Below are 26,840 nucleotides of genomic sequence, written 5' to 3'. Positions count from 1 at the left end.
ATGTCTCCAAGCTACTGGAACAACACGTCTACCTTGAACTGTCCTCCCATCTCTCTTCTTGCTCCCTCTTCGACCGCTTACAATCTGGCTTCCGGTCACACCACTCCACCGAAACTGCCCTTACTAAGGTCACTAATGACCTCTTAACTGCTAAGAGCAAGCGACACTACTCTGTCCTCCTCCTCCTGGACCTGTCGGCTGCCTTTGACACAGTGGACCATTCCCTATTATTACAGACCCTCTCATCCCTTGGCATCACAGACTTGGCCCTATCCTGGATCTCATCATACCTAACAGACCGGACATTCAGCGTCTCCCACTCACACACCACCTCCTCACCTCGCCCCCTATCTGTCGGAGTCCCACAAGGTTCAGTCCTAGGACTCCTGCTCTTCTCTATTTACACCTTTGGCCTGGGACAGCTCATAGAATCTCATGGCTTTCAGTATCATCTCTATGCTGATGACACACAGATCTACATCTTTGGACCAGATATCACCTCCCTACTAACGAGAATCCCTCAATGTCTGTCCACTATTTCATCCTTCTTCTCTGCTAGATTTCTGAAACTTAACAAGGACAAAACAGAATTCATCATCTTTCCCCCATCACACGTGACCCCCCCCCAACAAACCTATCCATTACAGTAAATGGCTGCCCACTCTCCCCAGTCCCACAAGCTCGCTGCCTCGGGGTAATCCTTGACGCTGATCTCTCCTTCAAACCACATATCCAAGCCCTTTCCACTTCCTGCCGACTTCAACTCAAAAATACTTCACGAATCCATTCATTCCTCAACCAAAAATCTGCAAAAACCCTAGTCCATGCCCTCATAATCTCTCGCCTTGACTACTGCAACCTCCTGCTCTGTGGCCTCCCCTCGAACACTCTCGCACCCCTCCAATCTATTCTAAACTCTGCTGCCCGACTAATCCACCTGTCCCCCCACTATTCCCCAGCTTCTCCCCTCTGTCAATCCCTTCACTGGCTCCCCATTGCCCAGAGACTCCAGTACAAAACCCTAACCATGACATACAAAGCCATCCACAACCTGTCTCCTCCATACATCTGTGACCTCGTCTCCCGGTACTTTCCTGCACGCAACCTCCGATCCTCACAAGATCTCCTTCTCTACTCCCCTCTTATCTCCTCTTCCCACAATCGCATACAAGATTTCTCTCGCGCATCACCCCTACTCTGGAACTCTCTACCAGAACATATCAGACTCTCACCTACCATCGAAACCTTCAAAAAGAGCCTGAAGACCCACCTCTTCCGACAAGCCTATAACTTGCAGTAACCACCGATCGACCAAACCGCTGCATGACCAGCTCTACCCTCGCCTACTGTATTTTCACCCATCCCTTGTAGATTGTGAGCCTTCGCGGGCAGGGTCCTCTCTCCTCCTGTACCAGTTATGACTTGTATTGTTTAACATTATTGTACTTGTTTTTATGTATACCCCTCCTTACATGTAAAGCGCCATGGAATAAATAGCGCTATAACAATAAATAATAATACCCAATAGCCTCCGCTATGCTCCATCTAACACCAGCGCCCCATTCTCTCATGTCTAAAATGACTGCCACAGAGGCATGTGAGCACTGTGGAGAGTGAGACAGTCCACCCCCATCAGGCAGATCAGTCCCTCACCAATGGAAGACAGAGGATATGTATGGTCAGAAATATATACTCACTGACTATGGGGGTGGCAGGTGGCACTATTCATAAACTCGTGGAGCTCACAGTTACTATAGCATAGCGACAATCAATTATTCAACCCTCAATGCAAATGAAGTTTATAGGCAAAATGTACAAACTTTGCAATAAATCAAACAGTAGAATCTAAAAGTTCTCAACACAACTAACAAGTGGTTTCTCTAGATTCATCTCAAAATGCCCATCTTCAGTCTGCTGCTCTCCATGACAAAGGTCTTTAGAACGGATCAGTTCCTTTAGCTATGCATTATGTTTGCAGCAGGTCACAACAGCTAGACATTAACTTCTGCAAACGTTCCTATTAGAGGAAGCAAAAAAGCCCTAGAGCATAGCAGAACTGCCGGAGCGCTTCACTGGAGGCACCAAGGACACCCCACCATGTTTTACTGTTAGGTGTTGCTGAGCCACTGCCATGCTTCACTGTAGGCAGGGTGATCTTTGAGGGTATACTACATTCTTCCTCCTCCAGACACCAGACTGATTCAAAAGCCTAAAAAAGTTCCTGTTTTGTTTAATAACTTCACAGAACCCCAAAACATCTGTGGCTTACTTATATGGTTTTGAGTATAGATAGTGCACATCACCTGGAGAATAACTAACGGAAACCAATAGGTATGATGATATATTACAAAACCAAGTTTTGTTAACGCAGCATACAACACTTTTCAACTCTTATGAGCCTTCTTCAGGTATTACCATATTGTTTTGAGCATATTGGTGTGGACTATTCTTATGGTTTTGGGTCAGTAGAGGTTTCATCTTGGCGCTTGGGTATTTCCGTAAGCGCCTTCCAAACTGAAACCTCAGTGACAACCATCACCAAATTTTACAGACACTTGATGGTTTTTGACCACTTGCCTACATAGGAGTCTGGTGATTGCTTCCGCTTTCTGCCACATCCAGGTCAAGTATGCAGTGCTCCTATAAGTTTGAGCTTGAGTACTCCGTTTCCAAAAGTTTCTCTAGGAACATTCAATGCCTTTGTATCCTTATTTCTGCGAGGCAGTGATCTCACTCCCTCGACAACCCAACAATATACGGTAAGTGAACTGAACCCCATTAAACCCATGAGGAATGGGCCAAGGAGCACTGTCAGAAGCTGTTGTCAGGCTATGCATCAGGTCACAACAGCCATAGTGCCTCTATTAAGTACTAACGACACTTATGAAGGGGTGAATACTTCTGAGACAGTAGCATCAATAAAAGTGTCATTTTTTTATGAATTTTGAGAAACCACTTGTTATGTTGAGCGATTTACATTGTTTTGTTGCAAACTGCAGGAAGTAAATTTTGCAATGGGGTGGGAGTGAATTTTGATTGCAGCTGTATATAACTGGTTACATTTGCTTTATTTGACTTTTCTATGAGTGAGGAAGGAGTGTGATATTTCCCTCATTGTCTCCTTTGGATCCAGGATGATTACTAAACAGATAATCGGATTCTCCAGCCATCAAGATAAGTAGCAGATCTGCACATATGTCTGTGGCTCAGGATTACAGCTAAGCGCCTCATGTCTCAAAGTGAACGGAAACTTGGAATACATGGTGAAAACAGTTCCATGCATCATTTCCATATAAAGTATCACAACCCCATGCCCCGGCTCAGGTACACAATGCTGTTTGGTGGCTTAAGAGAAAGACCAGTCACATCGATTTAATGCTCTGATCAAAATGACACCGAGCCTCATGGCACATGCATCCTGTATTATTAGCGGTCTTCATAGTTTGATGAGTTAGATGCTGGATTATAATGGGCATATTCTCAAAAAGCTTTAATATCAGGGTAGGTATAGCGATAATATACTGTATATGAGTGCGCTGCGATAAGGCGTTATCCAAGTATGCTCGAGTGCCAATAGAGTGGCTTCGCCGTATGTTCGAGTCCCCGCGGCTGCAGGGATTTCCTAACAGACAATCCCAGCACGTGTTGCAGCTGTCGAACAGCCGTGAGACATGCAGCCGCGGGGACTTGAACACATTATTCAAGTACACCGAAGTCACTCAGTTAGCACTCAAGCATGCTCAGATAACATCTTATCTGTGCACACTCGCTCATCACTAGGTCTTCACAGCCAATGCTGGACTTGTAAACTAATAAAGAAGCACTGCACGGGCCACTAGTTAATAGATGTCCCCCAATATGTGCGTTTATGCTGCCAGAATGGCCACATGTAAAGGGGATGGACATGTACAAAAAAAAAATATCACTGTTTAATACAACGGCTCCAATGAGACACATACAAAAACTAGACAATGTCTTCAGTTTCACCTTAGGCCTCTTTCAGACTTCAGTTTTTTGTCTCAGTTAAAATCCGCCAAAAAGGCGGAAAAGCGGATCCGTTCGTAACTGATGTGAACGGATGCCACAGGATCCGTTTTTTGACGGATCCGCAGAATGAAGAATTTTAAAGAAACCGCTGGCCGGGAAAGAGAAATGCAACTCAATGGGGAAAAAAAACGGATCCGCAAAAAAAAATAAATGGCGGATCCGTTTTTTTCAAAACCTGGCGGATTTTGACTGATGGTCAAAAACGGAAGTGTGAAAGAGGCCTTAGTGGGAAAGCTTAATGATAGCTATAAATCCTGGAAGTCTGACATCTCTTTACTTCGTTAGCAGCTTTCTGTAATCTGAGAGCAGCATGATGAAGGGCTTGGGACTCAGATTCCAGTCTTGTGTCACTTACTGAATTACTTGCTATCATTTTGATAAAATCCCTATTTTATCTGCTGCAGATCCGTCAGTTCTCTGAATGCCGAGCATGTCCCCGTCCACACCACTGATTGGCAGCTTTCTGTGTACACTGTGCATAGACAAAAAGCCGTCAGTCAGTGACGGGGTCAAACAGAGCAGGAGGACTACATGGCACAAGACAACTAGTCCTCTAAAGATAACCTCCCGATGATAAAAACAGTGACTTTGTTAAAACTACACCAGACAGCCCAGTAAGTGACACATCACTGGAATAAGGGTCTCTGACCATAAATCATGATGTTCTCAGATTTCATGGCAAAAATCTGCTGACAGGATTCCTTTTAAGGACCAAGTATAAAGTGATGCTGGATCCTTTTTTCCCCCCAGAGCTGTCCCAAAGTGTTCCCAGGAAAAGTTTGTAGTATAAAAAAAGGGATTTTACCACCTACACTACGACAACATCCTCCTCTACGGTGTCCCATGTAAGACTTGGGAGCAACTAATGCAGTCCAAACTCTGCTAGTTACTTCACCTCTGTCAGTCACTTCCCTGGCTGCTTACTGCCCAGAGAGATTACTTTATAACATTAACAATGTCTTGGGGGCAATTACACTGCACGATTATAGGGAACAAGGGTTCCTAGGAATGCTCGATTCTCAATAATCACAGTCTTTTTAGGCAGCAATCATTTGACAGATGAGCAAAATGCTAAAAAAAAAAAAAAAAAAAAAAAAAAAAAAAAAAGTAAAAAATTATATTTTAAATCATTGTTCTTGGCAGCACATTACCCTGTGAGAACAATGTGCTGCCAAGAGCAATGCGCACAACACAATCTTACTGATGGTTCTCTGCATACCGAGTGTGGTTGGCCTGTTACTGATCAGTGGTTATTAACACTGCAGGTTTCTATTATAGAGTAGCCCTTACAGAGGTGGATCTAACCTGTCCCTCAATATATATCTCTGATCTATATCCTAATCTCCGGCTACCTCCCAATAGGTCATCTCTGATCTACTGTATTTTTCCCAGGGCTGTGGAGTCGGTAAGCCACAGTTGCGACTCCGACTCCTGGATTTTATCAGGCTCCGACTCCGGCTCCGACTCCTTCATAAATGGCCAATTCATAACAACAAATTTACTGTTGTAAAATATTAAACTTCGTGCTTATTCAGTTTCTCACCATCATATAAGTAATCAGACCACTTAGAGCAAAAACTACATTTATTAGAATACAGCAAATAACTTTTATAAACTTTTCTAAACTGTAAGTAAATATGCAATAAACACTTTTATGCAGTTAATAAGAAGAAATCTATAAATTTGTCCTCAGAAAAAGTATTGCCTCTGTCAGATCCTCCTTCATGGATGCCCTCAAATCTGATCTAATTATTTTGAGAGCAGAGAACAACCTCTCTACACTAACTTGTGTTGGTGGCAAAGCAGTAACCACTCGGGCAACATCTCTGACAATGTCAGGATACAGAGGAATCGCTTGTTGCACTGTTATTTTTGATGAACGGTCAAATTTCTCAATTTCTTTTAGTGCACATGAAAAATTCTGCTGAAATGTACTGGCTGTGTTCCTTGATGGGGATGACTCTTCTTCTATGCGGGAACGCTTTGCACGGTCCTTGTGAGCCAAATATTTTTTTAAATTAAATTCTTCATCAGTTGATGATGAGGGTGAAGATGTGGCAGGACGACCAAATTCTTCTTTTCCTCCTGACTGTTCTGCAACCCTTTCATCCTTACTGCTATTTCAAACAGAGCTTCTTTTACTTTACTTAGCTGTTGATCATCTAGAAGAATCCGATGCATTGGGTCTACATAAACAGCTGCCAAAAGAATGTTATTTTGTAATAGTAGCTCCTCTCTCCGTTTCATTGATGTAGCAATGCCACTTGCAATTAACCCTCTTTGGGACAGGCGAAACATCAGGTTCTTCCACTCCTTTAAGAAAATACCTGGAGTTAAGTCCTCTGCTTGTAATTTTTTAGTCACTGTAAATGGATGCTCTAGCAATTTTTCCAGCTCAGTCACCTGATTCCACTGACTTTCATTTAGCGTCAGTTGAGGGTTAGCCATGTCTACAATAAAGGTTTTCAGTTCAACCAAGCGCTGAATCATTAAGTACTGCCCCATCGTGTGGCTTGATCAATAATTGCCCCTTTTCCAGCACGTCTCTTCAAAATTGAGTCAACTTTAGGGGTTCTGGCAACAGTAGCCAATTTTCTCACCTTGCCAATCAGTGCAGCAGCATGTCCTTCTTGCAGACTGTCTCTTATAGCCAGCTGTAGCGTATGCACAACACAGCGCATGTGATGAATGAAAGAACATATTGACACAGTTTCAACAAGATCATCTAAACTATCATGTTGCTGTTCATCTGAAGCAACTTCAGTTTGCGCCTCAGTTACAATACTGTGTTCCTCTATTTCAAACATTTGTGTGTCTGTGGACCCAGAATGTTCTTCTAGCTGCTGGTCACCATCATTACTCTCATTCATTAGCTTAATAGTACTTATCATATTGAAGCATTGTCAGTTACGACAGAAAGAACTTGCTCTTTTTTAAGTTCATAGTCTTGAAGAACCTTTTCCACCAAGACCTGGAGAAACTCACTGGTGTGATGAGCTTTGGTGTCTTTTACTGCCAATGTCTTGGTAACTATTTCATTTTTGTCACAAACAAATCGGACATTGATGGCAAAATAGTTCACTCTGTGACGTGTGCAGGCATCCATTTTAAGAAACAGAAAGCGTCCCTTGAGAGTTTTTTTAAGTTCTTCCTTTTGTTTAAAAGCTTCTTCGATTACTAATTTTCTAATACTCTCTCTCTCCAGAGAAACACCAAGCTTGCGGGCCATTTCCCCATTCAGACACATAAAAGCTGGTCGTGAAAATTATGAAATAGGCACACTATCCTTTACAACAAGCTCTATGATCTGTTTTTTAAATGTATCTACTGTCATTGTCACAGTAACTTTGTCACTGACAAAATATCTTGCAACTGATGGCTGCAAAGTTCTCTGCTCCTTTGTTTGGCTGGAAGAGCTGGGCACTGGTTCATTGGTTTGGATGCAGTCTTTCTCATCCACTGCTTTCAGTACTTCTGGATGAAAGCGCTGAAAATGTCTCTTTAGATTAGAAGCTCTGGAAGGAGCATTTTTATCTTTGCCTGAATATGCACTCATCTTGGCTTCACAGCATTTGTTTTCGTCTGGATCATTTGTCATACACTGACAGACATAATGTTTTCTATCTTGAGTGATGGTGAAATGTTCAAATACAGCTGATTTAATGTGATGCTTCTTTGACATTCTCAGGTTTTTAATTCTGCATTCACAATCCAAATGACAATTGTTTTTCCTAAAAACAATTGTACAAAATTATTGCCAGGTCGTACAACTGATATAGTGGTCAGTAATACTGTTATTATTCCTCATGTACTCACAGTTAACTGATGCAAAGTTTGTTGAAAGGATAATACTTCTTACAGTCTTCCTCTTCTGAGTAGCAGGCAGCTGTGAGATGCTTGGAAGACGCACACCTAGTATGATCTAGTCTAGAGGAGGAGCTTTACTACTAAGAATTTGCAACACATTTTCACTTTCAGTTTCATACATTGTAAGTAGGGGGTTTGGGGCAGCATGAGGTTAACCAAGTATAAGATTAGATAAGGGCAGTGGAGAACAGTGACACACAAGAAGTAAGAAATGTCTCTATCTCCAGCAGAACTGCTTATCACTGTTGTTCATAGTTTGATAGAACATATATATTTGAGTAACATTTATAAAATTCATATGAAAGTTCAATTATGAAATAGTAATACATTTTTTTTAAAGCTGGAGTCGGAGTCGGTACATTTCTACCGACTCCAACCAAAACTAACTCCGACTCCGACTCCACAGCCCTGACTTTTCCGACCATAAGACGCACTTTTTTCACCAAAAAATTTTTGGGGAAAGTGGGGGGTGCGTCTTATGGTCGTAATATACTAACCTCCAATCATGGCTGGTGCGGGTGCCACGGGGCTCTGCGGTGCGGTGGCGGCAGCGGGCGGGGCTCCGCCGACATTTCCTCGCAGCCCGGAGGCCACCGCACATCCGTTGCTGGCTGCCGCCATGTTGCGGTGGCCTCCGGGAACATGGACGCCGGGAAGATGGCCGCTGGTCCGGGGACGGCGCATGCGCGGGTTCAGATCTCATCCCGAGATCTCGTTGCCGATGTCCCGGCGTCCATGTTCCCGGAGGCCACCGCAACATGGCGGCAGCCAGCAACGGATGTGCGGGGGCCTCCGGGCTGCGAGGAAATGCCGGCGGAGCCACCGCCCCTGCACCGGAGCACAGCCCGCCGCCACCCTCACCCCGCAGAGCCCAGCTGCCCCAGCCCAGCACAGCCCACTTGCCCCAGCCCAGCACAGCCCACTTGCCCCAGCCCAGCACAGCCCACCGGCCCCAGCCCACTTGCCCCAGCACAGCTGCCCCAGCCCCAGCCCAGCTGCCCCAGCACAGCTGCCCCAGCCCCAGCCCAGCTGCCCCAGCACAGCCCACCTGCCCCAGGACAGTTGCCCCAGCCCACCTACCCCAGCACAGCCCACCTGCCCCAGCCCACCTACCCCAGCACAGCCCAGCTGCCCCAGCACAGCCCAGCTGCCCCAGCACAGAGCCGCCACCACCGCACCAGCCTGGAGCACTGAATGACCTCTGTGACCACTCCTCCACCTGTGCCGGATCCCTTCCCAGGTAAGCTGAATTCAGACTGTAAGACGGACCCCCATTTGACACATTTTTTTTTCCCTATTTTCCTTCTTAAAATTGGGGTCCGTCTTATGGTCCGGTGCGTCTTATAGTCCTAAAAATACGGTATGCAAGTGCCAATGATTTCCTCTTCTCTTGCCTGATGCTCACACAACCAATATTAAGATTTCTTCTATGCATCCTATATGCTCTGTACAGTAAAGCCTGCAACCTTCAATAACGCTGCTAGCCCTACTCATCTATTGTCCTCCCCTAGTAGACTAAGCCCTGAATAGAGCCCTTTCTAGCCATATACATGTCCATTTATTGTACTTGTCTTCCACCTTTTTTATTTTTTTTTAAATCTCTTTATTGAAAGATACCATAAAATAACATATTAAACATGTGAGATTGCAGTATAAGGAAAACAGAGTAATCCATCTAGTCGTCATCCACAACCTCAGTTATAAAAGCATACTTTTAATAACAAAGTAGACAAACAGCACAAATAAAACAGAACATTGAACATAGTGTATTCTGTTCTCAATAACACTGCATCATTAAAGAATTCTTAATCAAGATTCTAACTTTACAACAAGTCGGGTTATAGTAAGCAAATATTCCTTAGGCTATGTGCACACGGTGCGGATTCTGCTGCGGATCCGCAGCGTTTCTGCAGCTGCGGGTCCGCAGCAGATTTAGGTGCATTGTACAGTACCATTGTTTTCAATGGTAAACTGGAAAACGCTGTGCACATGCTGCGAATTTTTCCGCGCGGTTTACAATCCGCAGCCTGTCAATTCTTTTGTCCTGAAACGCTGCGGTTTCACACCTCATCCATTATTTATCTGCGGTTTTCACTACAAAATCCGCACCACCAAAAAAACTCTGTGTGCACATAATAATAATAATAATCTTTATTTTTATATAGCGCTAACATTCTGCAGCGCTTTACAGTTTGCACACATTATCATCACTGTCCCCGATGAGGCTCACAATCTAAATTCCCTATCAGTATGTCTTTAGAGTGTGGGAGGAAACCGGAGAACCCGGAGGAAACCCACGCAAACATGGGGAGAACATACAAACTCCTTGCAGATGTTGTCCTTGGTGGGCTGCAGCGCTAACCACTGAGCCACCATGCTGCCCTAAGCATAGCCTAAGTCCACGTAAAGCATCACATTCTGCACTGAAAAATAAACACTTCAAGGGTTATATGGCATCAGGAGCGAGTCACACCACTTTTCCCAAATTTTATGAAATTTCTGGGGACGTCCTCTATTTCTGTATAGTATATTCTCATAAGGAATTACACTGTTCACTAATTTTTTCCACTGATTAACCAAAGGGGACCTTCCCCCCATACACCTCAATGCAATCGCTTTCCTGGCAAAAAAAAAAACTTCTGAGAAATATTCTGTCATAATGAGTCCACATTTCTTCGTCCACAACACACACACCTCTGGAGCGCATTCAATTGGTATCCCAATTATCCTTTCTAGAGCAAAAATTACGTCTTCCCAGTATATTCTTACAATTCTACAATCCCAAATGAGATGCCAAAAATCTGCCCCCACCTCCCCACATCTATGTCATTCATCATTTACTCTTCTGCCAAATTTATGCAGTTTACTCGGGGTTAGATAGGATTGGTGTAGCATATATAACTGAATCAGTTTGTTATTTGCCGCTGGAGACACCGGCGTACGTGCCTCCAGTGCGCCACTCCACTGGTCATCGGTGAGAGGGGATTAGGTGCCTCCATTTATCTTCTACAGCCAGTTGGGTGGAAGCAATCTTGGAATTTAACAAAGGTGTACAGAGAGGAAATCACCCCGTAGGTCCCTGAGTGGACAATATTCCTATTAGAGGATATTTAGATATTTGCATCCTGGGAAGCGGGAATTGAGATGCTATGGCATGCCTCAGCTGCAGATATCTATAAAACTCTCTATGAGGGATTCCAAATTGTATATGAAATTGTTCAAATGATAATAAAATTTGAGTTTCAAAAATCTGATTGAGTGTTGTTACACTATTCTGCGTCCAGAAACCTATATCCTGCAACTTCTGGAGATGGGAAAATTCAGGATTATCCCATATCTGAGTCTCCCCAATCTGATCAGAAAACTTTAAAGTATGTCTACCTTCCCACCAAACTATGTGCAAACAGCAGACCCCAAGGTCGTCTATATGAACCTTCTAACACCGCCTATGGTGTACACCCTCCCTTGTCTTCCACCTTACTTATTATTTATCTATAATTAAACCCTTCGTGCCTTAGTAATATCTAAAGCAGCCTAGAATTATATAGTTGCCCCTACTTGGCAAGATACCACGTGCCACCAGGTATAGGGCTATTTCCAACAGACCAAAGGCAATAAATGGACGGCTGGCAAGTCATCTCCCCTTTCTTTGGAATTGTGGGGCCAGGGAATTCATATCTGACCAAGATGGTTAATCCCTTTAAAAACAATGATAAAGACAAAGCACCAGAACCCCACCCATAGTAGTCCCTGTAACTTCCCATTTACCTTTTTTCTAAAGACAAAGAAACCCTTACAGGACACACACTTTGGGATGTCCAAGATTCTTACCCGATTTCGCTCATCCTTGATTATTTCTAACAGAACCGACAGCTGCTCCTTCTCCAGACACAGCTGACAGGTCACCAGGAACACATTAGTGTCTTCTTCCTTAAATTGGTCTTGTGAAAGCCTTTGCTGAAACACAAAATTAACTAATCTGTCAATTGCCAAACATCCATTATAATACTTACTAATAAGTAAATGTGAGATGTACAAATGAGCGAGAGTTACTTGGAATATATTAAAAGGAAAAAAAAAAAAAAAATTGCAATTTGTCGATCTCAATTCTTTTTCTCATTAAATGGAATAGTAGATGACATAACTAATTTTTTACAGATGTGACAGTAACAAATATGCCAATTTTATTTTTTTTTTTTTATTTACAAATGAAAGAAAGTGAAGGGAATGATACATATTTTTTCATTATTTTTTTGGTCCCCTTAGGGCACTTGTTTAATCACTTGTACTTTTAGAATGTAATACAAAAGTATTGCAGTATACAGGCAAAACAACACACTCCATGAAATCCTGCCACAGTCTGGGCAATCGATATGGCACCCATGGGGGGCTTCAGTAGTCACCCCCACCTTTTATGACAGTGCATGCACGCTCCAGCGATCACACTATTTAAATGCCACTGTTGTAGACAGCAGCAATTAAATCGTTAAAAAGCAGCAATCAGACAACGCCGGTCACTCCTGTTACAGCAAGATGCTGGTTTTTGTCTCCCAGCTGACATCTCCAGGGTGTGGTACAGGCTCAGCGCCTGAGCCCGCTCCATACATTAGCATTACAATAAATATCAGGATAGGATTAAAGGGAATCTGTCACCCCATTTTCGGCCTAGAAGCTGTGGCCACCGCCATCAGGGGCTTATCTACAGCATTCTGTAATGCTGTAGATAAGCCCCCGATGAAACCTGAAAGATAAGAAAAACACGTTAGATTATACTCACGGGAGGGGGCGGTGGGTGTCGTGGTCCAGTCTGACGCCTCCCATCTTCTAGCGATCACGTCCTCCTTGCTTCTCCCTCGGCTCCTGTGCAGGCGTACTATATCTGCCCTATTTTTTTTTTTTTTTTCCCCCTCTTTCCCCACACACACACCCCTCCCCCCTTTTTCTCATTTCTCAATTTTTTATGTTTACATCTTTTTGTCCCTAGGATTCTAGGATTAAGGTATCAAGCTGGAAGACTATTTTCTAAGAAACAAGAGACAATGAAATTGATCTCAACGCGACAAATATTAGTGCTCCACACTTTGGATATGTATGCATCATCTGAACCTTGTTAATTACTTTTGGTCTGAGATGTATATATTTTTTCATATTGATGTATAAAGCTTGTAACATTCATAGTGCTTAAACACTCTTGCATTGTCCCATGTGTAAATATATCAATTGCTGATGAGCATAATGGCTCGTGGTAGAGAGATAATTTTCACTCGGACTTCGCAGCCTGGTAAAGCTAGGCTATAAGTATGTAGCATTCAGAATGATATATATATTTATAGGGAGTATACAGGCATTGGGTGCTAACGGGTAAGGAGAAAGAAAGTCTCTCACTGAAAATTGGAGAATAGTGTATGGATGAGCTGTATGGGGGTACCCCTGAAAGAGTGCATGCATGCTAGGATAATTAAGATAACATCTGATTTTGATGAGAGGCCATTAAATGGTCTAATTAGCACTGTCCTAAATACAAACAGGAATGGACTATGTCCATGGTAATACTCTGTAATTTTATTTGGGGTCCCCTTTGCAGACCTACTTGCAGTATGTAGTAATTCTAAAGGACTCCACTCATAATGGGAGAAATTAAGAAACTCGTGTGTTAAATCATGTTTGGCAGTTGTAATATTCCCACATTGTGTGACAATATACATGAGCATAATTTCTTCCTAATGTCGGCTAGATACCTCTATGATAAGGACCATTTGATAGAAATCAGTATGTAGCCATATGGCAACAGTAAAGGTTCAAATGTGAATAATTACTCAGGCTTATGTGCTGTATGCCTTTATTTATAATGGGATAGCTTTATTGATATACACAGAAATGTATGTATTATTACTATATGACACATAATAGCTGAGTTTTGTTTTAGTTTGTGCATAAAATTTTCAACAAGGGTTTCCTGTAAGGAATTGGCATGTCTGCACAGTGATATAATAAATGTGCATATGAATAGTTTCTTGAAAGTTCCAAAGTGCTCTCATGTTTATTTCCTTGATTGGTTGCACTGGGGACTGTGTTTACATAGCGATTCATGACGGCGCGGTATTCCCCATATGAGTGCTGTTGTAGTGCAGTATCTCTGGGGGGAGAATGCAGTCAATTTGGTTACTAAGTCTGAGCGCTTGCGCATTGATGGTCAGGGAGGTAACGCTTGTCATTGCATTAGCAGTGTAACTTCTAATGTTTAGAGATCCCTGGCGCGTGCGCATTTACATTGCTTTGCTTTAAGTTCTCCTGGAGAGGAGAACTGAAGAACTTCCGCTGACATATCCAGGCGCTTGCGCACTAACAACTGATGTCTGGTTTGGGGAATCCCCATCACCATATACAAGCGCTTGCGCATTAAGAAACGACGCCTTGTGAGGAGTAGTGAACTTCCGGTATCATTTTCTGGCGCCTGCGCACTAGCAACGGCAAGACGCCGCTCCATTAAGTCTAAGACTGTTTGACTCCACAAAAAGCTCAGCTGGTAAGAATTCTCAATCTTCTGTGCATATATATTAAGGACGGTAGCAGACTATTACACTGACCTTGAAAAAGACACATCACTGTGTCGATACGCGTGGGTTTAGAGGTCACATGTAACTTAGCCGTATGCCTGTATACTCCCGGGAACCAGCTGGTATTATGCTAGGGAGGGGAGGTTTTTTTTTTTTACTTAAACCCCCAGGATCTGGTTTGCTGATAAAGCACTGGTAATACGGTGATAAGCTGTTATATCTTGGCATAATGTTTGTTTATAATACTTTGTAATTGCAGCCTTTACCACCAGGGTTTGTTGCATAGCACTGGTTATAGAGGATACTAGGATATTATGAGTGTGATTGCACTTGCCTGTTAGGTGATGTGAGTAATGATAATTAAGAGATATTTGCCATTATATACGGTTTACTAATTGCACGGCTAATCTTGTGACTCATAGTATTTTATAATTTGATCATATGACCCATTGTCTTTGTTTTGTGATCTGTGTCTGTTTGTTCAGACTTTTTAATTGTTTTTAACATAGTGTTTTGTCTGCTGTGTTCATTATATTTACAATAAAAATTGTTGAATTTTTTGACTATATTTTTTGTTGGTGATCCCTACTTTTGTGCATATACTTTTTTCTTGTGAGTTTCAATGTATATCTGCCCTATTGAGTGCAGAGCAGAGTGCAGTCGCCGGGAAAGGTGAGAGGTCCGGCGCCTGCGCACTGCAGTTCTCTGCTCTGCCCTCAACAGGGCTGATAAAGTACGCCTGCGCAAGAGCCGAGGGAGAAGCAAGGAGGAGAACGGCATCGCATGAAGGTGGGAGGCACCGGACGGCGACACCCACCGGACACCGGGGTGAGTATAATCTAACTTGTTTTTCTTATCTTTCAGGTTATATTGGGGGCTTATCTACAGCATTACAGAATGCTGTAGATAAGCCCCTGATGGCGGTGCCGGCAGCTTATAGGCCAAAAATGGGGTGACAGATTCCCTTTAATACACCATCGGGAGGCATTAATGGCAAATCATTAGGGTAAGCTAGAAATGTCTGGAGGATGTGGGTTTCTGGCAACAAGATATTTAAAATGGGCTCTTCCCCATCTTGTACAGTTATGGCATAATTTGTGGTCCAACATCTATTTCAAGAATGGGGCCCTGGTGCAATGAATACACGTGTGGTCACCAAGTGACAGCTAAGGAGCCTCATTCACCAAGTCTGTGGAAAGAGGGGAAAAAAAAACAAAACAAAAAAAAACAAAAACACACACCTAAACCTATGAAATGCGTGCACAACAAGTCAAAACGAATGAGAAAAATACATGAGCTTACAAGTCTGTAAACAAGTGCTTGCAGGTCTGCTGCTACCTCCAGTCCCTCCATTACATCCAGTGCCTCCATTGTGCTTGGTAGTGGAAGGTGAATGGTCCCCAGACAACCTATTCATGGATCAGAAAAGGAAAAGGGTGAGCGTGCATCAGCACAATTACTGACCGAGACATAAAACCCCAGAGCACAACGTTCTACATTTGCATTTAGGTTAGGTTTTCACACTTCTGGCTAATGATGTTGCAGGAAAGATGGAGAAAGGTGCCGTTAGGTCCTGCCAAGGTCTTCTCTGCTCAATTTTATCCTGGGCTGACAGCCTGGTTTGTTTGACTACGCCAAATTGCAAAGTTGAACTGTTCAACAACATAACCCTACGAACTAGTCTATCTTAAAGGGTTACTCCCATCTTCAGAGATGGATATTGTCAGAACGTGCTTGGGGAAAAAACTCAAAAACTTTTGCATTTTACGGCTTATAGCCGTTCTTGAGATATTACCACTTGTTTACAGCTTGTTGCCCTGGAGACCGACCACCGCTGCTGTTGAGTTGGTAAGCACTGCGCTGTAGCTGCGTTTGGATTAGAAGGTAACAGCACCATCCAGCGATCCCAGAGACTCAAAACAATGGTGACAAGCTCAATAGAAAAGAGCTTCTAATCGCTATGCATGTTCTGCATCTACCGGCTTAAATTTTAATAAACATAAAATTGTTTGTAACATGTACAGCAGGGGGAAATAAGTATTGGATCCCTTGCTGATTTTGTATGTTTGCCCACTGACAAAGACATGAACAATCTATAATTTAAGGGTAGGTTAACTTTAACAGTGAGAGATAAAATGTCAAAATTAAAATCCAGAAAAATCACATTGTATAAATTATATAAATGTATTTGCATTTTGCAGCGAGAAATAAGTATTTGATCCCCTACCAACCATTAAGAGTTCTGGCTCCTACAGATCAGTTACACGCTCCTAATCAACTCACTACCTGCATTAAAGACAGCTGTCTTACATAGTCACCTTTATAAAAGACTCCTGTCCACAGACAATTAATCAGTCAGACTAACCTCTACAACATGGACAGGACCAAATAGCTATATAAGGATGTCAGGGAGAAGATCATAGACCTGCACAAAGCTGGAATGGGTTACAAAACCATAAGTAAGACACTGGGTGAGAAGACAACTGTTAGTGCAAGAGTAAGAAAATGGAAGAAATAAAAAATGACTGACAATCGACATTGATCTGAGGCATCATGCAAAATCTCACCTCGTGGGGTTTCCTTGATCCTGAGGAAGGTGAGAGGTCAGCCTAAAACTACACAGGGGAACTTGTTAATGATCTCAAGGCAGCTGGGACCACAGTCACTAAGAGAACCATTGGTAACGCATTACACCGTAAAGGTTTCAAATCCTGCAGTGCCCGCAAGGTCCCCCTGCTCAAGAAGGCACGTGTGCAGGCCCGTCTGAAGTCTGCCAATGAGCACCTGGATGATTCTGTGAGTGATTGGGAGACGGTGCTGTTGTCAGATGACAAAAAAAAAAATTTGAGCTCTTTGGCATTAATTACACTCACCGTGTATAGCGGAAGAGAAATGCTGCCTATGACACATAAAACACCCTCCCCACTGTCAAGCATGGAGGTGGAAACATTATGTTTTGGGGGTGTTTCTCTGCTAAGGGCACAGGACTACTTCACCGCATCAATGGGAGAATGAATGGAGTCATGTACTGTAAAATCCTGAGTGACAACCTCCTTCCTTCCACCAGGACATTAAAAATGGGTCGTGGCTGGGTCTTCCAGCAAGACAATGACCCAAAGCATACAGCTAAGGCAACAAAGGAGTGGCTCAAAAAGACGCACAATAAGGTCATGGAGTGGCCTAGCCAGTCTCCAGACCGTAATCCCATAGAAAACTTATAGAGGGAGTTGAAGCTCCGAGTTGACAAGCGACAGCCTCAAAATCTTAGTGATTTAGAGATAATCTGCAAAGAGAAGTGGATCAAAATTCCTCCTGACATGTGCGCAAACCTCATCATCAACTACAAAAACATCTGACTGCTGTGCTTGCCAACAAGGGTTTTGCCACCAAGTATTCAGTCTTGTTTGCCAGAGGGATGAAATACTTATTTCTCACTGCAAAATGGAAGTAAATTTATACAATGTGATTTTCTGGATTTTGTGATATTTTATCTCTCAATGTTAAGATTAACCTACCCTTACAATTATAGACTGTTCATGTCTTTGTCAGTGGGCAAACTTACAAAATCAGCAAGGGATCAAATACTTATTTCCCCCACTGTATCTCAGAAAATGAGACAGGGTCCTACATTAATTTTTGCTCTGAAAGATGCACTAAGGCCTCATTTCAGGGGATGTCTCCGCCTGACTCCGGTCAGAGGGGGACGAGGAATCAAAGCCAGGGAGGAGACCCCGTGCACAGTCCGGCCCCTGTGCACTGAAATCTAGTGAGCAGAAACCTTCGAATGGTGATTAAAGAAGAACCACAAAGCGGATTTGGTCACCAAAGGTATCAATCTGATCAGTATTGCAGCGCCATTACACTCATCTTTACAAAATTAGGTTTTTTTTTGTTTGTTTGTTTTTTTTAAACATTTCTTTGCATCTTCTTTCATGGGTAAAATGTCAAGGTGCTATGGGGCTGATGTCATCATAGGTTGCAAGCCTCCCCGCTCACTATGATGTCATAATGGTTGACTATGGGATGGAGGATGTGTGATGGGTATATGGGCACTGGACTATGGAATGGAGGATATGTATGATGGGTATATGGGCATGGGACTATGAGATGAAGGATGTGTGATGGGTATATGGGCATGGGATGGCGAATATGTATGATGGGTATATGGGCATGGGACTATGGGATGGAGGATGTGTGATGGGTATATGGGCACGGGACTATGGGATGGAGGATGTGTGATGGGTATATGGGCACGGGACTATGGGATGGAGGATATGTATGACGGGTATATGGGCACGGGACTATGGGATGGAGGATATGTATGATGGGTATATGGGCACTGGACTATGGGATGGAGGATATGTATGATGGGTATATGGGCATGGGACTATGAGATGAAGGATGTGTGATGGGTATATGGGCATGGGATGGCGAATATGTATGATGGGTATATGGGCATGGGACTATGGGATGGAGGATGTGTGATGGTATATGGGCACGGGACTATGGGATGGAGGATGTGTGATGGGTATATGGGCACGGGACTATGGGATGGAGGATGTGTGATGTGTATATGGGCACGGGACTATGGGATGGAGGATATGTATGACGGGTATATGGGCACGGGACTATGGGATGGAGGATATGTATGATGGGTATATGGGCACGGGACTATGGGATGGAGGATATGTATGATGGGTATATGGGCATGGGACTATGAGATGAAGGATGTGTGATGGGTATATGGGCACTCGACTATGGGATGGCGAATATGTATGATGGGTATATGGGCATGGGACTATGGTATGGAGGATGTGTGATGGGTATATGGGCATGGGACTATGGGATGGAGGATATGTATGATGGGTATATGGGCACGGGCCTATGGGATAGTGGATATGTATGATGGGTATATGGGCACGGGACTATTTGATGGAGGATAATTATAATTTGCTATAACTAACCACAGTTAGTTACTATGCCCGGGCAGCACCGGGCTCTTCAGCTAATAGCTCATAAAATCAACCAAACTATCACAAGGAGGAATTATTTATCATGGGATACCCTGCCTGAACTGATACAGAAGTCCTGTAATAAACGAACATCTCACTAACTGAAGTCTTCTACTGAGCAGTCCTCATAGATCCGGCCTCATCTACATCTACGAAGAAAAGGGAAAACTTATGGCTGCTATATGTTCTGCATGAAGCAGACAAGGGTTTGTTTTTTTTTACCATCCATAGCATGAACAGAATTCCTTTACGCCCAGTTTATATCATGGCGTTGACCTTACAGGAAACCAGTACATCCCACAGTGAAACAAGACCTCGGTCTGAGTAGTAAAGGTCAGTGATGTGTAAAAGACGCCACATGCAATTAAAGGGGCTGTCCAGTGAAAAGGAGTAGTCTTTCGACTGGTGATTACTCACGGATCAGTGGTGGTCGGACCGTTGGGACTTGCGTCGATTGGCAGAATGGGAAATTTTATCCCCGCTACAAAAATCGAGTGGCATTTCGGATGTCTGACTGCCTCTCCAATCATTCTCTATGGGGGGAACTGAGAAAAACCAAGTGCAACGCTCATCAGCCCCATAGGTAATGAATGTAGTGGCGGTCGAGCATGTAAACTGCCGCTCTGTTCTACAGGTGGATATAAATCCCATGTTCAGCCGATCAGTCAGACTTCCTACAATCAACAAGCTATTAACTATCCTGTGTATAGGCGATAACTAGTTTTTACTGGACAACCCCTTCAATGTCAGGGGGGCCGGGTGATCATCTGATATGTATGGGTGGGAGTGTGGAGGATGTTTGGACTCCGAAAAAGAAGGACCAGCTCTTGGACTGCAGAGTCCGTATGCAGGGAAGATAAGCCACCACTAGACTCACCAGACAGCAGGTCACTACCCTCTCCATTCTGAGAGTGCTAGGCCGAGCCAAGTGGACAACTCTACGGGGAAGTTCAGGAGGGATAGAGGTCACTTGTTACCGAAGCGTGTCGTCAACTCGAGAAAGATCTGTCACCAGATTTCACCATACAAACCATATATACCACGCCATCTCTACCCACCTAGCCTAAACTTTGACTGTATAACACTTTGTAAACCTAGAAGGTAGATTTTCAAAGTAAGTAAATCAGGCTCCTCATTTCTGAAAGAACCGATTAATAATGTATGCAGTTTATATTTTACTCACTTATATAGCACCATTAATTCCACAGAGCTTTACAGACATCACTGTCCCCATTGGGGCTCACAATCTAAATTCCCTATCAGTATGTCTGTGGAGTGTGGGAGGAAACCCATGCAAACACGGGGAGAACATACAAACTCCTTGCAGATGTTGTCCTTGGTGGGATTTGAACCCAGGACCCCAGCGCTACAGTGCTATCCACTGAGCCACCGTACACTGCTAACCACTGTGCCACATGCTATTGTGACACATCCACTATAACTCCCCATGCCTGTTAGTAATCAGCATGCAGTCAGTGCGGTCTCCTTACACACCCTGATAAGGTATGGGGACAGGTAGCACTTTTGCTGCTGTACATACAGGTGAACGGGACACGGTTTAGTTGAAAACCACTGATTTCGGAGCAGCCGGCAATATTCTAGGCCGCGGTCACGTTGGCGTTGAGGCTTCGGTTATTAATGTTAGTGACTGTGCTCTGCAGGACCCTCCGGACACCTGACACCATCATCAGCGCCTGACAGACCCCCAGTCACTTATAATGGGGTCCGCACACATTCCATTGTGGATTCCATCATCTTGATACCACCACATGCAGCACCAGAGCTACAGGGAAACCCAAAAGACACCTCGGCCCATGCCAAGAGCCCCAGACCATTAGTCCTTACAGGTGGGGGCCCCGATTCTGCACAGGGGCCCATCAGCCTTAGGTTACACCACTAGTTACAAACCATTAATATCACAAATGCATATAGAAGCTTCTTCAATAAGAAAACACCGGAAAATGCGAAGAAACAGAAGGCTAGTAACCCCGTGCAGGAAGGCTCGGTCTGGCCTGGCGGGGTACCGGGTAAATGCGGCCCCTTTAAAAGCGCGTTCCAGTATTGCAGCCAGTGACGCGCGCGCTCGTAACCATAGTTACCCCCTCTGACGCGGCGCCGGGCGACCCTGGCTGGCTCTGGCTGAGGCTCCACTTCCCCAGAGAACGACGCTCTGCTTTACGGCTCTGCTTTCCGGCTCCTGGCTGGCTGCTCATAGCGTGACGCTGAGTTCTGCTCTCCAGGCTGCTCCCTCCTATCTGCACAGTGCACAGCTGAGTCGGACAGCACTGTGTGGAGAGTGAGTCTGTGTCCAGTCCTCCTGTCTGTCATACTTGCTTTATGCACCGGCATCCAGGACAGCAGGGAGCCCCGGCACATGTATGACAATTATTAGCTTATGGTTATAAATTGTGCATTAAGCTTCACATGCAGAGAAACCTAGAGTCATCACCGCATTAACAAGCTGTAAAGGCAACAGTACTAATGACTGATACAGTTGTGGCCAAAAGTATTGACACCCCTGCAATTCTGTCAGATAATACTCAGTTTCTTCCTGAAAATGATTGCAAACACAAATTCTTTGGTATTATTATCTTCATGTAATTTGTCTTAAATGAAAAAACACAAAAGAGAATGAAGCAAAAAGCAAAACATTGATCATTTCACACAAAACTCCAAAAATGGGCCAGACAAAAGTATTGGCACCCTCAGCCTAATACTTGGTTGCACAACCTTTAGCCAAAATAACTGCGACCAACCGCTTCCGGTAACCATCAATGAGTTTCTTACAATGCTCTGCTGGAATTTTAGACCATTTCCCCAGGTGATGCTGGAACTGTCAGCTCAGCATGTGTAAGGCTATGTGCACACGTAGTTGGAAGTGCTGCGGATCTTTCCGCGCGGATTTTGAAAAATCCGCAGGTCAAAAGTCCTGCGGTTTACCTGCAGATTAGCCTGCGGTTTAACACCACAATGGAGAAGGTGTGAAACCGCAGCGGAATCAGCACAAAGAATTGACATGCTGCGGATTGTAACCCGCAGCAAATCCGCGCAGAAAAATCTGCAGCATGTGCACAGCGTTTTTGGTATTACCATTGAAAACAATGGTACTGTACAACGCACCTAAATCTGCTGCAGAGCCTGAAACGCTGCGGATCCGCAACATGTGCACATAGCCTAACAGTCAGTGCTGCAGGCTGTTCCGCTCTACTCAGTGGAAACTGCTGTCACCTAGTGTCACCCTCAGCAGACCGCAGCCATTTTAGGGTATGTGCACACGCTGCGGAATGCTCTGCGGATTTTTCCGTGCGGATTTAGTAAAATCCGCAGGTAAATCCGCAGGTCAGAATACCTGTGGTTTATTTGCGGATTACCCTGCAGTTTTTCCCTGTGGTTTATCATCTCTACAATGGAGCAGATGGCAAACCGCAGCGGAATCCGCAGAAAGAACTGACATGTCAATTCTTTCTGCGGATTTGAAAGCGCAGCAAATCCGCGCAGAAAATTCTGCAGCGTCTGCACTGCGGTTTTCATTTTGCATATAAAATAAATTTAGTGTACAACGCAGCAGAAACTGCTGCGGATCCGCAGCGTGTGCACACACCCTCAAAGGTTTATTGGAGAGCCACAAGCCTAGCATAATATTTTTTTTTTTTGTTTAAATGACCAACACATTATAGAACAAACTTGAAACAAACTGATTTAAAAAGGGAATTATTTAGGAGAGGAAAGTTTACTCTCCAGTCTGTTCCATTTTATATAAGCAAAATGTTTAATGTAACCTATATGGCTGGGTTAACCAATATTTAGTGACAACCACCCGGTTAGAACTTGGTCAGTGGCGGTGTGTTTGTGTCTGCTCAATATAGGTCCCATTGGGAAGCTACGAGCTTTCATTTTAGTAGTCGTGCCGGATTTATAAGTGATTGTTTATATTGCTCAGATGGCTGTATAACTCTCATCATTTTGTATGTTTTCTTTGTCTACTTGATCTTTCAATTAAAATAGATTCAACATAAAAAGGGAATTATTGCTTAGTTAAAGGGAGGCTGACAACATGATTTGTATACAGGTATTAGTAGCTCTTTATCAGCCTCATAATGCCATTTTCAATTCTCTGTTATATTTAAAGGGGTTGTCCATGTTTTTCACAAAAGTCTCTAAGTGACTGCAGACTTGTGAATCATCACATCACACGCACTATGTGCTGAGAGGATTCTCCGGTGTCGGCAGTGAGATCGAAAGGTAATGCGATCGCAAGTATGTAATATGCATACTTCCAGCCACATTCCGACTAGACATGTGCCGCACCACTCAATACAACTGAATTGAGAGAGGCCGCGCACGTCTAGTCGGACTGTGGCCAGGAGTAGGCATATCACATACTTGCGATCACATGGCCGCTTGGGCTTGCTGTTGGCACCGGAGAATCTTTACAGCACGGGCTGCGCATGCTGTCAGGATTCACAAGTCTGCAGTTACACAGTGTGACTGCAGACTTTCATGATAAACCTGGACAAACTGTTTAAACTCTACATGTGTGGTTTTAAAAACAATGTTAATCCACCTCCCTGCGGGTATCAGACTAGTCTAGAACCGCTGTCAATCATTGCTACAGGGCACTTGGATCCAGCCCAGTGTGGCCTGACTGCTACACCAGGGTCTGCAGGGAGGTGGAGAAGAGGCACTTCATTTTCTTCCCCACCCTGTGCTCCTTGGCAGGGAGAATTTAATATTGATTTTAAACACACACATAGCATTCAGGAACAGCACAGGGATCATTGTCACAGGTATGATGAGGATGATAAACAGCTAGTTGCAAAAATTCCAAATGGATCTGACTTTCTGTAATTTGCTTGTCATGTGTGGTGGTACTTTATGGGTCACAACTAGTGATGAGCGAACATGCTCAGATAACGTCCTATCCAGGCAGCACGCAGTATCTTGGGCGTGCTCATATATTATGTTCGAGTCCCTGTGACTGCATGATTTCAGTTGTTAGATAGGCAATCCCTGCATGTGTTCAGGCTAACAAACAGGCAATCCCTGCATGTGTTCAGGCTAACAAACAGGCAATCCCTGCATGTGTTGAGCCTGTCTAACGGGGACAAATTATGCAGTCGCAGAGACTTAAGCATAATATACAAGCACGCCCAGATGCTCGGATAACAACAGAGCGTGCTCGGATGAGACAATAGTTGAGCATATTCGCTCATCACTAGTCGCAACGTGACCCCTTCACCTGCATTACTCTGTAACACACAGCGATCTTCGGCTGTGCAACGTGTCGTGGCCAAAGTCACCATCTAGATGGCTATAGTCAGACAGCTGAAAGAAAAAAAGCGCAATAGGGTCTTACCTGAGTAAAGATTGATGTAAAATCAAATCATTATACTCACCTTATGTAGGAGAGTTTCAGACATATAGGAACGGAAGGTCAGGCTGCTGCACATCCAAAGGGCCACTCCGTGACCACGAATCATCAGATTGCAAAGGAGAAAGTTTATGGATTAAACGTGCGCTGCTTGACAGATCACTCCTTCCTGATTATGTTAATTGTACTTTTATTTCCCAACGCGTTTCGAAGTTTACATGTCATCCCCTGAGGAAGAAGTGTAAACTTCGAAACGCGTTGGGAAATAAAAGTACAATTAACATAATCAGGAAGGAGTGATCTGTCAAGCAGCGCACGTTTAATCCATAAACTTTCTCCTTTGCAATCTCATCTAGATGGCTAGACATATGGGGGGAAGGGGACCAGGATGGCTACACATGCGGGGGAAGGGGACCAGGATGGCTACACATACGGGAGGCCAGGATGGATTTATGGGGAATCCAGGATGGATTTATGGGGGGGCAGGACAAGGGACCAGGATGCATATATGGAGCGGCCAGGGTGGATATATGAAGGAGGGGCAGGACAAGGGACCAGGATGGATATATGGGGAGCCAGGATGCATATATATGGGGGGGCCAAGATGGATTTATGAGGGAGAGGGCAGGACAAGGGATCAGGATGCATATATATGGAGGGTAGGATGGATATATGGGGAGGGCCCAGGATGGATACACATACGGAGGGAAGGGGGGGCCTGGATGGATACACATATGGGGAAAAGGGGACCATGATGGATATATTGGGAGCCAGGATGCATATATATGGACACTAAGATGGATAATAATGTCACTGTTGGTAATAACGGTGTTGTTAATATTGTGGTTTGTATTCATAATCAGTATTGTAATATTCGGTCACTATATGGTGGTATTTTGTGGTCTGGTCAAGGTGTGGCAGTATTTCTCCTTGTATGTGGTATTATTTGGTCCCTATATACTGGTAATACGTCATATTATTCGGTCACTATGTGGTGGTCATATGTGGTCTGGTCAAGGCGTGGCAGTATTTGTCCTTTGTATGTTATATTATTCGGTCACTATGTGGTCTGGTCATGGTGTGGTTGTATTTCTCCCTGTATGTGGTGGTATTGGTAAAGGGGATTGTGATGTGTATGGCGGTGATTTGTTCTCTCTGATATTAATTAGGAGAAGATTCTTTATTTCCATTAGAGATTATATACTTTGTACACAGTGACAGAGATGCACTTACAGGGGTTCTCCTGTGGAAAAAAGAAATCACCTCTCTACAGGATAAGTGATAACGTATTGATTGGTGGGGGTCTGACTACTTGGGCCCATTCAGCAAAATGTGGAACTTTTCATCCCCATTAGACTGGAGTGGTATGTACAACTTCGACCACTGATCCATTCATTCCAAAAGTGGCAACACTTGTTTTTTCTAGAAGCTACAAAGAGAATGAATGGAGCTTCAGTCAGACATCCCACCTGCCACTCCATTGTAAAATGGGGATAAGTGTCTTATCAACGATAAAACTTCCTCGTTCTTCTAATCAGTGCAGTTTCTAATGGTCGGACCTAAGCGATTACCTATCCTGTGGAGCCCATGGATAGGTGATAACTTGTTTTAACCAAAGAACCCCATTAATGTAAACTTTTGTAATTATACATTCCAGTTATGGGGGCGCACAGTAGATGTGCAGGAGCCGCCTGTGTTTTACAGCCGATGCTCCACTATAATGGGGATAACAGATATTTGCATATAGCTGTAGGGTGGGCCCCTAGAGTCCATTCCCCTGGTGGGCCCCAGACACCCCAGTCCGACCCTGCGTGCAGGACTGACCTGTCCTGGAGACTTGGCTCGGCTCCTGGAGAAGCAGAGTGGATGAAAAAGGCCCGGAAGCTCAGCTCTCACTCACCCTATATATAATACAGGGGGTCACGCGGTGCCTCATGTCCGCATAATGTGATAATATGCAGCTTATCACATAGGGAATATAGTGAT

The 26,840-nt window shown here is 44.0% G+C and overlaps 1 protein-coding gene across 3 annotated transcripts in view; it reads right to left on the bottom strand.

The window, feature by feature from the left end:
• GLMN (glomulin, FKBP associated protein) overlaps positions 1-21,777 on the bottom strand; it is an 89,301-nt gene extending 67,524 nt beyond the window's left edge. The window contains exons 1-3 of one of the 3 annotated variants that reach the window (XM_073571458.1): positions 21,583-21,777; positions 15,774-15,880; positions 11,746-11,871 (exon numbers count right to left, since the gene is read on the bottom strand). In XM_073571458.1, coding sequence (XP_073427559.1) covers positions 11,746-11,871; positions 15,774-15,842 — 195 coding nt within the window. In that variant the 5' untranslated portion in view covers positions 15,843-15,880; positions 21,583-21,777. Of the gene's footprint in view, positions 1-11,745; positions 11,872-15,773; positions 15,881-21,391; positions 21,556-21,582 lie in introns of those variants that run through there. The other 2 variants (XM_073571457.1, XM_073571459.1) reach the window with 2 other exon arrangements.
• Positions 21,778-26,840: the final 5,063 nt, after the last annotated feature.

This window comes from Dendrobates tinctorius, unplaced genomic scaffold (assembly GCF_039654945.1).
Source record: "Dendrobates tinctorius isolate UK_male_01 unplaced genomic scaffold, ASM3965494v1 ptg000029l, whole genome shotgun sequence".
Lineage (NCBI taxonomy): Eukaryota > Metazoa > Chordata > Amphibia > Anura > Dendrobatidae > Dendrobates > Dendrobates tinctorius.
Note: the sequence above shows the minus strand (reverse complement) of the source record. Positions and strands in the feature narration are given on the sequence as shown.